Source organism: Ptychodera flava, chromosome 4 (genome assembly GCF_041260155.1).
Source record: "Ptychodera flava strain L36383 chromosome 4, AS_Pfla_20210202, whole genome shotgun sequence".
Taxonomy (NCBI): domain Eukaryota; kingdom Metazoa; phylum Hemichordata; class Enteropneusta; family Ptychoderidae; genus Ptychodera; species Ptychodera flava.
In genome coordinates, this window is record NC_091931.1 from 31387022 (window position 1) to 31402248 (window position 15227).

General features: G+C 39.1%; 1 protein-coding gene across 4 annotated transcripts in view; it reads right to left on the reverse strand.

Moving 5' to 3' along the window:
- LOC139131486 (uncharacterized) overlaps positions 1–15227 on the reverse strand; it is a 102562-nt gene that overhangs the window by 35694 nt on the left and 51641 nt on the right. For 2 of the 4 annotated variants that reach the window (XM_070697549.1, XM_070697559.1), the window contains exon 2: positions 7520–7668. In XM_070697549.1, coding sequence (XP_070553650.1) covers positions 7520–7668 — 149 coding nt within the window. Of the gene's footprint in view, positions 1–2526; positions 2874–7519; positions 7669–7948; positions 7979–15227 lie in introns of those variants that run through there. The other 2 variants (XM_070697550.1, XM_070697553.1) reach the window with 2 other exon arrangements.

Here is a 15227-nt window from a genome sequence, read left to right on the forward strand (position 1 = left end):
AGGTCTGATTTCTTCCCTTTACAACAAAATCAGACAGACGACATCCTCAATAAAAATTGTACAGACGTACTCAAGCGACAGATAAAACGGAGCTAAGTTGATGTTATTTCGTCTGAAATACCATTATTTGCTTGCTTAACATAAGGTAATTAGAATTCCTCAACGGGACAGGTATGGACAGTTAAGAGGCCCAAGAGAGCCTTGCTATTAACATTGTTTCAAGGCACAATGATGGCTTTGAGACAATACCGCAAATACTTTCCATTGTGTTTCCATTTGCACAAAGGCAATGCCTAATTTGCCGTCTGTTTTCCGGCACAGAAATAGTCCAAGCCTTTGGCTGTCTGGAAACAATGTGGAAACAAAAGTTTTATCACAACATCTTTGGTGACTCGGCTTCCCACGTAAATCTGCTGCATCAATAGGAATTATTCCAGTAATTTCTAAGTAGCTCTTCAAGCCTGTCATCCAGATCTAATGATTTAATTTACACCGGGAAATACAAAGTAATTTCTGGTTCATTCAAGGTAGAAAATCATTGAATTGAAGGTATAATTTTTTTTCCCTGTCGCTTATTGATTAATTAGGGTGAGTTTGGAGTCCTTGAACGAGCGTTCTCTGGGAATAGTAGAGCTGCCTGTGAATTATTTAGTAGAATCAAAGGACTGGATAATTCTATAGCAGTGGCTGACACTGTGTACTGTTAATTGTAGTAATCTTCTTCAGCCTTTGCTGATAATGCGGGGACACAGATGATTAGCACCAAAGCTGTGTATTTGTAACCAATTCAACATTGTTGGCTTTTTCTTCCCTTTTTGACTGCAGCAAATAAATCCACATGCCAGCCGACGGAAGACACGGAACGATTTCACGCCACGGTACTCTCGATTCTTTTGATCTCTCAATGGGAGTCTCTTTACTGTTTTGCCGACTGCGGTGATTATTTGGAGTGGTCGTGTGATGGGTGGCATCATCCCTTGTCCTACAAGGGTTCTTATCTTCACAACATTCCGCCAGGTTGAAAGAGCTGGCACAGACTCTGCCACGGCATTGTGGCAAAATAAAAACACGGCCGGAGTGCGTCTATACAGAACCACTTTCACTGAAACAAAGACCTCGACGGTTCATTACCTCAGCTGGCAAATTTAACAGAAAATCTTGTCAACATTCTCACGGCTATGGATTAGTTCCAATTTGTTCTGTGATTATTTGTTTGTGTTTTTCACATTTCAATTGAATTCAACGTGTTCAAAACTCCTGAATTTCAGTTGGGATACTGTCTGAATCGAACTGTATTACAAACAGAATGTAAAGTGGGATTTTCCTCCATCATTTTGTGGAGGATTCATTTTGATATCATCAAAAGTGATTTTGAAATTGGAGTGATAGTTGCAAACAATCTGTGTTGCAATTAACATCTTTGAAAAAGGAAAATACCAGATAAAGAACATAACTTCCAGACAATGTTTGAATTCCCTGGGTCAAATTTTGCGGAGAAATAGCAGCTCAAAGACAATGGCTCAAAGCACAAAATCAATATCTGAGCAATTTGATGCCAGCAGGGAGTGGTTCCGGTAAATCTCTGTCACAATGCAACGTTCTGGCAACAATCAATACACGAAGACAAAGCCACACTTTTTTGTATAATGACATGGTGCAAAACTATGCAGCCCAGCTACTAAATTAACCCTGATGCAACAACCACATTTACGGAACTTTTAGCTTAATTTCATTTGTGATTCAGATTATTCAAGAACGGGTCACAAAACTATTATCTGGTCAAGCACTCAAGCACCTGTTTAAAATTTTATTGCCAAGAGTCGTTGCAACGCACAGTGAAAAGGCCAGACGACAAGTACATGTTTTTCATTGCACTGTTTTGTTCTATACATGTCTGTGTTTGGATACCCATTCAATCAGTACACGGCATCTGCCTGACAATTTCCTCTCTTTATCATGCATGCTGCTCAATGAAGCAACGCAGATACCTGCAATGTTGGCCAATTATCATATGAAACAAAGTCCGTGATTGCTCTCCCTACAGCTAGGGTATAAACATGTAAAACTTTATGATGCGTCACACACACCCCTGCACAACCCCTTTTGCATAGATACAAACACATGGATATATGTTCCTGTCGGCAAAACCACAAGTGGTTGCCACTGTTCAGTGATCTGAGTGGCACGTGATGGCCGAGTCTATCCTCTCCTATCACCAGAAATGTCAATATTTTTCACAGGCACAGAATTCCTCCAATACCTCGCAAGATTTGTATCTGTTTTGACTTGCCTGGGGAGGTCACTCTCCCCCTGCCAATGGCCAAATTGACAGGAAGCTTTGAAAAAAAATTGATCATAAACTGCAATCTCACAACGCCCTGATAACAGTAAACGGGAGAGGAGACTCAAGACAATCCAGAGCAACACCGTTATTACAAGTTACGCGTACATGTGTGAGTAGTCGGGACAAATAAACACAGTCTTCCGATAATTGAGTGCAAAATAAACAGAAGGTCATCCACTCACCGACTTGAATCAGTCGTGGGCTTGTTTGGAGAGGTGGGGTGATCGACGGATGATCCCGAAATAACGAAGCAGCGACCGTCACTCGGTGACTTTGGTGGACTGTTCATATTGAATGTCAATGTTTGTGTTGTGTGTGTGTGAACATTTCTCCATACAGGGCTGGCTGTCCACTTCCCCTACAACGGGTGTCAAATATTTCTCTTCGGTCGTTTTTTCCGAGTTGCTACGGTTCCATTCCGGAATGTGCCCAGCAGTTGAATAACCGCTTTGCCATTTCAATGGTAGCCACCATTACAACTCTCTGCCGCTGAAAGCCTCTCATGTCATAAAAAAAATAGCCACACACCAGCCTGACACTAGCTGAAATTTTCACATGCTAAGACAAAAACCGCCACTCAGCATGTCCAGGAGCCGGCAATAGCGGCTCGTTTGCATGACAAAAGGGTTAGGTTTGATGTCGGTGTATAATTCATGCTGATCAATGATACAGCTTTTGTTTTCTTGCATTCGCCGTGAGGACAAAAGCATCAACACAAAAAGACACTGCCAATGATGATGACAACAACTTGCCCAGTGCAGTAAGCTGCATGGTGCCACTGGGTTTCCTACATGTGATATTTACCTATGCATACTACCAGGATGGCGGTGGTGTGAATCTGTGATATGTAAACACATTGGCAGGAGTGTCATCGGCAGAAGCAGGCCACTCCATGCATCTCTGATCGATACAAACTAATTACCACATCACCCGGACATTGCATAACATGAGAATTCAATCACATACATTGCACACCAAATGTATATTTTCAAGCTCATCAATACATCCCAAGTTCAGATACCAGTCAGTCATCCCCAGTTATGATGGAAAAATTTCACACTTTCCCATGCATGGTATGCTAGTTGCTAGTTAACTGCGCTTTTCCCTTTGAAATTTTTTTCACTGCGTCTCAATTACGGTTTCTTTCTGTTGCTTAGCATATTCATTACAATCAAAATAGTAAATACATAAGTGTAACATTTACTCACCTCACCAAGGCAATTTGAATCAAGATTTATTTTATAACTTAGGATATGTTCCACATATGGCTGTGTTTACAGGCTGAAATATCCTGGGTGCTTCAGAATGTTTCGAACTATGAATATGCAAACAAATCATCTTTACATGCACAACAAAATACTCTGAGATAAAAATTACCAAAAATTACAGCAACTGTCCCATTAAAAATCTGTATCCTGGTTTTGGATGATTTTCAATGATTATATTGCTGTTTCATTAAGTTTGAAGTTGTGACAACATCAGTGACCCCAGTCATCAACTGAGGTAGAGGTTACTCTGTGGCATGGCAGAATGCTTTGGTTGATCCCGATGCCAGTGAAATACTTCGATGGCAAACTGTTCAGATTTGTGCATGCATCACAAACTATCATAGACTGGCAGTTACACATACGTCACCAACTTCATGAAAACTGTAATAATACTCCTGCACAAACAAAGTTCACATATCTAAAATATATCATAAAATCTGGTTTATCTCCCTGGAAAAACTAATATTAGAGACCAATTGTGTGGTTTGTACGGGAGCAGCACCTTTCAGCGCTGTAGACGATGAAGACTATTATTATTCATGTGTTGAAGAGATGTTTCTGCCCCAAGGCAGAGGAAACGTAAAGGAAAGCTAGCCATGCATTTCCATTGATCTGTTGGGTGGAATCAGAAAAGAACTATCTCTGACGCAGTTGCAAATCGCTATGATGCTGGTGTGACCGGTGATGTAGTGAACAAACTGGCAAATACTTTGTCCTTAAACACAGACTGGTAAATACAGACATGTGAATTCCGACGAGGTCCTTTGTTCTTTTTTTTTCATTTCAAACAGACTGAAGGCGTTTGGATATAAAGGAAACGCAAAACTCCAGACACAATACCAAATAACAAACTAGAGAGAAGTATGCAATAAAAATATTTCCCTTCAAAGATCAAAATTCCACAGCCTGGCAGGCAAACACTCGATGCTATTTTAATCCTAGTAACAAACAGTCAACCTAGGGTTGGCTGGCAGAATTTTTTTCCCACTTGACACATATGTGCAAGAGAATGGAAAACATAGTTTGAAGATCTATAGAGACATGTGACTGATGCAATGCCTGGTAGTGATGCGCATAAAGCACTCTCTAATGCCGCCAATGCGTCACAGACAAATGCTTGTGTGACCACACTTCAGATACAGACCTACTGTGGGAGCAATTGTCCTTCCAGCAGGCCTGCTGGGGAGAACTAAACTCCAAGGTCAAGAGAAGAGGTCAACTGTCACAGAAGTGGGACATAAATTTTCCGGTGAAGTTGAACGTCCGGAGGTGTTTACGTGGCTAAGACAAAAAGCTTGGCATATCCTTGCCAGGGTATAAAATAGTATTTACTCTGAAATGCGCTCTTTTCTGATAATCTACAATAAATTAAAATTTGATGTACCCTGGCCAATTCCTAGTATCCGACCTCTTTCATTCCATCAATAGAGACCCTCTGACCAAAGAAAAACAACCATCTATTAAGGTTTTTGCCTTTGATTTCCCTAAAAGAACACTAAGTATGTACAAATGCTTTTAGAGGTATGTACTACGTCGGTATTGGGAGACACTGACCTTCTGTGTACACTGAATCAACAGGTGGTTAATGCAGTGGAGACAAGACACCAATCAGACCCATTCATGCCCACACATCATGATTGCCTTGAAGATTTCGTGTATACGGAGCACAGTTTATCATATCTTGTGCAAAGTTGTTCACCTGATAACAAGTAATTAGAGCTGACTGGATCACATGTATCGGGTGATTCGGACAGACGCCACGCAGTCTCTCTGTGCTGTTATACCCTTGACTTTAGCTTGGCTTTTCTTTTCTTTTTTTTCTTTTCTTTTCTTTTTTTTCTTTTCTTTTCTTTCCAGATAAGGTAAAACTCCGTTTATGACATACATAAAAAGTTCACAAATTGCTAATTGGATTGCTGAGAAATCACACAAACCTCATGGAATTCTTTTGGGAACTACTTTTCACAGCAATGTCTGTGACCTCTCCACTCAAACAGAATGTAAAGTATCCTTACACTTAAATCATGAGCTAACTGAACAAATCATAACTTCTTCCCTGCGACTGCTAAATCATTTCTTTGCTAAGCTTTGCAGTGTGTTAGATATTTGGAAGCAACCGTTTGATGACATCACAATTAAGAGATGACTCACATGAGAAGTATTTCTTGGGACTAGCGAGAAAAGTCACTCAACCATCTCAAAATGGCAGGGGCCATTGACAGGACTGAGTGTCAATAATTTGCAAAAAAACAAACATGGTATGCTTTTGTGTCAATACTACCTCATAATGTAAAGTTCACAGACCTCGGTTGATCTGTCTGCCCAGATACAAAAAAGTTAAGATATGGTTCTTTAATAGCCGACAAACAAAGCAATTACCGGTCACTGGATAAAAAAGTGCTGAAGAAAAAATTCCAACAATGGAGTATGGCATGATGATGTAAATGCCACGCAGTGTGAGTGAACGATGATCTAACTGGGTCACTGTACTGAAAACATATTCGCAGTGAGGAAAGAGGTGATTGCCATGGAAACTCAAAAAAGACGTAGTCATCACAGACTTTCAGCAAGACATACATTTCATACACGGAAAATATACACACTGTGATTGCTGGTGATAAAATTTTTGGGGCATTTTCCTCATTAAAAAAGTACTAGTGCATGTAAGTTCAGCTGTTGTCTGTCCCTGGACACTGACTGTCATCGGTTTTTGGAATATTTTGTGAGAAAAAGGTGACACGAGATAAAAAGCAGTGTCTGGCCATTTTTTGCAAAAAATGTTGGCAATCTGCCAAAATCTGATTGCAATCTGAATCAATGAGACCGAGATGAAAAATTAGCGGCGAGAGAAAAGACGCTGACCGTGGATGCTCCTGGCGGACAATCTTGTAATCACAGACTCGGGCAAGGCTTGCCCAATCATAACTGTCTTGTGAAGACAATTAGCACTGCAGTCACCATTTATCTCACTATTGGTTTAAACAAGAGCTCAGATGTCCATGTATGCATAGACCAAACAGTTAATATCGCATTAAATCTCCGATATTGAAAAGATATGGGGGCAGTTTGGCTTGTCAAACCGATAATCAAGTTATGTACAGCTATCAAACAGCAAATTTGATATCAAGTTGATTGTTCCGGGTCGGAAAGCAAGTAAAAAACATTGGCAGCCTGCCTAAAAATGTGAAATATTCACTGGGGTGCCCTAAATCCCGGATAAAAACTATAATTATTATTTTCCAGAGAATGACTTTTCAAAGAGATTGATTTCTATTCTTTCAATGGTAAAGAGAAAACCTTTGTGCAATATTCAGGTTTATACCATTCCATTCTGTTTACAGGGATATTATAGCTGTAACTGTTAAATGATATTTTCATCATTGTTGTATTAATTCTGCTCCGTAGAGTATGTTACATATAAATACCAGCCTTGTCAACATAGCGTATTGCCTTCAATATCCGGATAATGAGACAATGGTACATGGTGGCAAATAGACTGATCTCACTGTCACTGCAGGTAGGATGCTGTAAATGTGGCGTACAAAGTCGTCGCTCCGATGAAAATAAGTGTGCAGATTGGTTTTGATTAAATTTTGGGCTTGTTGGACAGGATCAGACAGTTTTCACATCACTGAGTTGGGTCACTGTTTGGTATCTCTATCCTCCCATGCAAGTCAGGCTGCATATTTGCATGTTGTTTTTTTTCCCACATTTTGCCTGTTGTCTTATACAAACACGAAGGAGTGGGAGAAATGTTTAAATTTACATCTATCGTTCCCACAACACAGGCATATTTGCCTGCACTATCAGCAGAGGAGTGATTGGGTGATACCAACACAGTCGGGCCCACAGGGGTGTATGGATCATGATAGAAGGGAGGGGGCAAGTACACTGCATAGTTGCTCACCTTTGTAAAGTCAGCGTCACTGTATTGAAGGCACTCTGTATCAACTGCTCGGCTTCTGTTTGAGAGGCACACTGTACATCGTTGACTTCTAAGACAACATCGCCCACTTGCAAGGAATTTGATGACTGGGCCTTGCCGCCGTCTTCAATCTGTCACAGAGGATAAAAAGAGAACCTTGGTTAAAAAAGGATGAACTGAAACTGATGCTAGAAGAACTGGAAGTGGTACAATTATTGCCACAATAATATGAAGATACAGCGCTGATAACAAAAGTAATGGAAGCCGCTTATGTTGATGAATGGCTTAGTTTCGCATGAAACCATTGTAATTAACATTTATGACAAAAGAGAAACAGCAGTAATGTGTCACTGAAAAATTTGTAAGGTTTATAATATTTAGCAATCAAATAACCTGTGATTGAGGACTCACTCTGCTTTGCGGCATCACTCAATGTACGCGCCACTGTATAAATTGTCTTTCACACCGCACTGTAAAATACAACTTCAAGTGCCTGCTACCACAATGTCAAGTGCATGCACTAGACAGAGCTGCAGAGTCAACACAGGGACAATCAACAGCGGGGATCACAAGCCACTTCTATCCAAGCATGTGAGAGAACGAACGTGCAGACTACCTGGTACACCACTTTAGTTTACGGTAGCACTGCTCCAAAAAAACCACACTGACCAACGGAGGTGCCCCCACTTGAGGCGCCTGCTCTTGACTGATCCGCCCACTCATTTGGATCGGCCAAATATATAAATCAGATGTGCAGTGATTGATAAGCATCCGTCCTGACCTGAGTATGGAGAAGCAGGGCAGTGTGCGTTCCTGGCCTTATCTTTGTCCTCTATCGCAGCATCAGAAAAATATGTTCTCCAGGCTAACGCTATCTATACTTTTCTATTTTTATGAACAGGAGACATCATCACTCGAGCAGCTACAGTATACAATGTGAAATTTACACAGTTGCTACTATGTCACAGTCCTGTGCTATGATACACAGATGATGATTACACGAGCCGTACTTCAAGTTGCTTACATGCTACCGTCGCCAATCTGTACCGTGCGCCAAATGAAATGTAGACTTCAATTTGAACAGCTAAATGGACAAAATGCTCCCTCCTTGTTCATGATTTACAGTCCATATGCAATAACGTTCCGGCAGAAATGATTTGGGAATAGACTCGGTCTGCACGAGTCATAAACGCCACCTCGCAACGTGCAGAAATGCATTAACTTTTCAGAGTTAATGAAATTCCACATATTTTGCATAGCTGTATTTCTGATCTCTGTAGGCCATTCAAGGGGGGGGAGGGGGGGGAGTTCTCCGCAGCATTTTTGAGATGTCAAAGATTTGCTTAATTTCACAAGGAGACTGCAGGCAAATCAATTTTAAACAAATTACAGTACCCTGATTTATTGGAAACTCCAGCATGTCAGCAATCCTGGAATAAATATTAAGTGAATGAAATAAATCAAAAAAGTTTCATTTTACCGGTGAAACAAACTCCTCACGGGCAGAATAAGTCTTACTAAGGAAACTGCAAACGGAATTGGAAATTCCAGAGCACATGAATGGCCAAAACATAATTTGAGACAGCAATAATATACTTGGAGTTTATCCTCTAGACCTCGTAATCTCTATGCAACGTTGCGGGTATTATGTTTTTTCAAATTTGATTAATATCAATACATTCTTTGCATTCCGATCGGATCAAAAACAAGATTAAGCTGGCATTTATGATACTTAAAAGGGACTACTAGTACTTCACAAAAGTCTGGGAAAATAAACCTCCCCCCTTGTAAGAGTGGGGCATCTGATAGATTGTTGCTATTGGTTACCAAGAAGGAAACACCTGTTTGAATTCTCAGCTGAGAAAATTTTCAGCGTCAGATTTGTAATGAGTGAAAAATTAAATATTAAAATAGCTGTTGTTGACAGTGCTGGTACACGCCAGTTTGATAGATAAAATAAATGTGCGATTACCATAAAAAGCCACAAATATCACGTAGACAAAAAATTCTTGTAACATTTTCACGTTGGTAGGTTATTTGCTGTTCAAATACAGCAATAATTCCCCAAAAGCCCCTCTTAACCTATGTACCAGGGAATATCATGTCTTTCAATGTGGCATTTTAATTACATATTTGGAATTTGAGGCCCATGGATTAAACATCAAGATAAGGGACAAATTAGGAAAATTGTTTGTTGGTCGTTATTTCCCTATTTGGTGATGGGAGCTTGGCAAACCAAGATATTTGCTTCTCTGAATGCATAAAAAAATACAGAATTTGCTATCATAATTTTTTTTTAATGAGAAACTACGGCAGTAAATGTTTAGACATTGCCATACGATTATGGTTGAAAAAACTGCTCAACCAAATCCCTGGTTTGGAAGTCAAACCAAATCACAGAATAGAAAATGGGAAAGGCTTTGTAGGTAAGGCTTAGGTACCTTGTACGTTTGGGGAAACTTGTCTGAGAATTTATTAGGCAATTACAACTGGTGTCACACTCCATAACTTATAAGTTATGCATTCATATTTTTTTCACAAAATTCTAAATTACCGAGATTAATACCTCTGTCATGCTCCCTTATAACGTGAGCACAAAACAAGACTATTTTTCTGTGAAATTTTCGATTTCAAGATTGCTCGAGGCCTAAAAATGGTGAACTCATCTCGATGGGTCACCTTGCTGACTGTGCCAATGCAGAGTGTGGTATTTCTTAACAAAAGTAGTTTTCAGCACCCCTGAAAGGCACTCCAGCATACATTGCCAGTATCATGGCAACCAGTCTCTAAGTGATGGTCGAAGTCCTCACAGGCATGACATAAATGGCTTGAACTCTCATCCACATTTGTCATTAAGGTTCTGTGGAAGCCATGCTCCTAAATATTTCTCACACTTCGACGAGTGACTGGCAGTTATAGTGAGGAATTTCTTGGGATTAACAATCAAAGCGTGCTTGTATGAACACTTCACTATGTAACAACGTAAAATATTATCAACTGACAAGTTTACTATGCTAATCAGACATACAATAGTCGTAAAACCTGCTTGTCATGGATGCCAGTTCAAACGTTCAGATACTCAGTCCCTCATGAACTATACCACCCTGTGAATACATTGACTTGCCAAGTCTTTCCTGTCATCAACATAGCATAGACAGACCATACCATTCAAACTTAGGGGTGACTTTGTTGCATGGCAACTGATATCCCCTCCCTCTATGACGTACAGATATGTAATATTGTGAAAGTGTATTCTTAATACAGCAGTACAAAGGGAAAAATATTTCAAGTTCATGAATTTCATCAAATATCCGCACATGGCCCATCTTAATTTCAATGTATAGAATGTAAACGCTACTGTACAATTTCTTTTATCAAGTACAACACTGCCTTGAAAGAAATTCGTATTGACCTTCTAGTCTCTTTTATTTTTTTACTTTTTTTGTTGACATTTCAGATCACAACACCTGGCCTTCACAGAGTTTTTATTGGTGGCAGCATTTAAAAAGAAACGAAAACTGCATTCCAGTGGTTTTGTTCCCGCACTAAACCAATCAGAATGTCTTTCATCACAGATCAGCAAAGGATATCAAAACCATTTATTTACAATGGTTGTCAGCCTGGATAAATACTTCTGTCCTTGTTTTTTTGTGCCTCCGTTGTATAACAGTTGACTTTGAGGTATTCAAATTCTCTCGGTGGAATGTGGTTTTTAAAATGAATGCTTTTTTTTTTTCATCCCAACAGATGCTGAAATTCCAAGGGGGGTCTGACACACAGGTTTTCAACCTGCGACAATATATTGTTGAAATTTGTAAGCAGCCTTACACGAGATCTTTTCTCTGAAATCTTTGATGAAAATGTTTAGACAATTTTCTTCCAGGCTATCTTTGCATCATGTCTTTGATTGTTAGCTATCCCATGCAATGTGCCAAAACTTTTGAGAAACTTGAATTTTCTTACATTGGCAGCGGCGGGTAGTTGTGAAAATGATTTTGAGTGGTTGATCCAGTGGTATTGGTTATGAGAAAGAATGCCTGTAAAGTATATATACTCTTTCTTTGTGGATTTTCAAGAGGGGAGTAATGACCCCTCCATCACCTTTGTGTGAGATGGAGAAACCTGAAACGTAATTGTAGAACACTACTCCTCTTTCTTTTGCTCTTTCTCTCAAATTCTTACACACTCCAGTCTGGGACACCAAGTCCACACTTATATAACACATCTGACACAACAAGTTCCTGAGGTCTCTCAAATTCAACGTCCTTACTTTCATTGTTTTTGAATTTGACAGATTCAAGGTTTTTTGTTCGAGGCTTTGAAATTCTTGTACTTTGTTCCTTTTCAGATCTTTTTGAAGAGAAGAATTCGACAACCCCAAAAGTGATTGCCCTGCCGAATACCAATGAAGTCTAAGACTGTGAAAGAGACCCCACGTGCCATGAACGATTAAAACGCATTCCGAATCAATGCATGTGACGGCAATTGACCCTAGTGGCTCGGTAACGATTTCTCTAAATCTGATCTCCCCTGGGGCCGTTGCTCTTGTAATCCCTCACATGTACATTGTATGTGATGTGACAAAGGCTCCGTCAGTTGCTGACACGTTGAACAACACATGTTAGACATATGGGTGCATGAATCGGTGTAAAAGCCGATATAAATTAAATGGGGCATTACATTCCCTTTATTTCAGAGCGTTTTGCCTCGGTGCAGGGTCCATAAAGCATGTGGAAGATTTGATCAATGATTGGGCTATCAATAGTGTAATAAATTTCAGAGCTGGTAGGAATTTTTCTTACCAAGAAAATGTTGAAACACAATCAAGGTACCCTCGACAAAGAAATGTTGACTAACACATCATCTGCCCTTGACCATTTGAAATAAGGTTGATTTTTCCCACCTTTAAAATACTGACACATCCTCGTCCAGAACGTGACATATACCACTGATGTTACATTATGTAATGAACTCTCTATGATATTACACAAACATGGCAGAAAAAATCATACTCCTAAAAAAACACACAAATTGATAATCCAGGGCTTACTGGTATCAAACAATATGAATACAGTATGTCATGCCCCAATGCATGTATATGATTTTATGTGACAGAAGGGGCAGAGTTGTATGGTGTTTTTTTCAAAAAACAGAGTTCATGCTTTTTTTTTTCAAAAACAGATTTCATGCTTATTTAGCTTTGATTTCTCAAGAATGAAGTTCTGTTGCTGACATACTATTTTACTAATGTGTGTAGATGTATTCTTCTATACAGTATCTTTGGAAAATAAGTGGACAGCCTCAAATTGTACATCAGCTGGATATTCGAAGTCAAATACAAAACATCAAATTCAACCATCCACACACTTCTAACTCAAATTTTCAAAGTTTGTAACAGTTTTTGAGTCTCCAAAATCATTATACACAAAGATCATTTCAATATATTAGAAACACTACTGACAGCTACAGCAATCAGTTTCAATGACATGGGTAGAACAAAACACCTGAAGAATATATCAAATTCCTTTTGAAATCACCGATGGTGATGAATCCAACAGGTGTTTAAGACACTCATGCTACATTGTTTGACAAAGCACACTGGCGTCTGACTTCATATTGTAACCATGACGGTTTCTATTTGTTTACCACTAAGTTAGCAACATCAACACAAACACACAACCTCTAGAAGCATGACCGATTTCCCTTATCTATCTTTACACTGCAAAAAACAAGTAGTCACTTCCTCACACCTTAAGGCAGAATTCAAACCCCTACTTTGCCATCAACAAGTTTGTATAGCGGTCTTTCTCTCACTTGAGATCTTGAGGCACAGAGAAGTGGAATCAAGTGTTGGATTCTATGTGATTTGGTGAATAAGCAACAGAGTTGCTTGAAAAGAACAGAATCAATTTCAGATCCAGTGGTTTGAAAATTGACAACTTATATAAATCTGTTGATGAAAACTAATGGATTACTTTCAATGTCGTTTTTGATAAAAAACAGATGAATTGGCTTTCTGTTTGGAATCAGCGGTAAATATCTCACTGGATTTCAACAGGGACTTACAATAGCTTTATTGCAGATGTCCGGTGATAATTGCATAAGTGCTGACTGCTGACTTATTGAACATATGGCCATATCACATCTGTCTCTAAGCTGTCCTGATCACCAATGAATACATTAAGTCCAAAAAAAACTAGAAACGAAATATTAAATAACATCTCGTACTCAATCTATGTCCACTATCATTATATCAATATATGCATGTGATGCTTTCAAGGTTTCAAAAGCTCGTGGTCACATGCGGCGATACTTGAATAATTCTTTTTACGCACCATATGGAAACTTCTACTCAAGAAAAGTTTGATAACAAATGTCCAACATTGTATAGAAGTCAGGAAACCATCCTGAAATTGTAGAAATACAATTTTTCAGACTCAACCACCACAGACTACATGTATGACCCTGCTGCAATGATGGGGCAATCACTACACCCAAATAGTCTACGACAATTCAAGTGATTGACATTGTGGACATGTCATTCGATCTAACGATCATTCACAATTCTAGAAAATGACAATGAGATAACAAAGAAGATATAGTTTAAATCCATAATTCTGACTGGTGAGCATAAAATTGAGTCTACAGTATGAAAACTGAGAGAAATTATATGATATTTCTTTATTTTTGATACGCAATGCTGATATCTGTACCATTACCGTAATCTTAATTTCCCTTTCAATTTAATATCTTTTACACTGTGTATTACCTCATGATGTAGCTGTGCCAACCAGAATGACGTAGGAGACATTTGAAATTCAACTTTCAGTTTCAGCTGACTTAGTATTTTATAATACATGTAATGGTATGTTGGGCCGTATGAACCCTTTTTCTGCCACGTACATATTTCACCGTCAGGTTAAGTTGGTCAAAACTAGTGAAGCAAAACATGTCCTATATGTTGCATTTTAACAAAAACTTGAAGATTTGAAGACAGAGATACTGTAAACATGATTTTTACAGACTACAGCTGCTATAACACTGCAAGCCAAGTGGGTGAAAATAAACATGGTTTTGACTCAATAAAACTTTTACTGACTTTGCAGATGGGGAAGTGATACAGTCTGGCAGGTAAAGGCATAACTTAGCTGAGATGGCAGTCAGGAATCAGGATTTGATATTAACAGAGGATAAGCCTTACGGAGAATTCACTTTTCATTGAGCTTGAAACATTGATACAGTGATACAAGATCATTTCTAATTACTATGGCAACAGCCAATCAGCACACAGTAGTGAAAAATTGCCATCGGTGTACTTGAATCATGGTTACTATGACAAATGGCTTTGTTACATGTCCAATGGTACTACCATAGCAACAACCAATGAGAAATTTGCTGCATCCTGTACACTTTTGGGCTGACCCTTGCACCTGATTCACGGTCACAATGTCACATGTTTTTGTTGCTATTGCCATGGATACAGCCAATATGATGTACTTAATGCTGCCAGGAATTGTAACTGAACCAAATTCTTCATTTGCAAACATTCTTTACCAGTATTATTTTAACCTGGGAAATTCCAAACCAACATTTTTTCACGATTTTAACCCTTGAAACTTTTACAACAGATTGTGGGTGGTGTGATGAACGTGCCGCCCTCACCGCAAACACTCGTTTGTGAAGTCCGTGG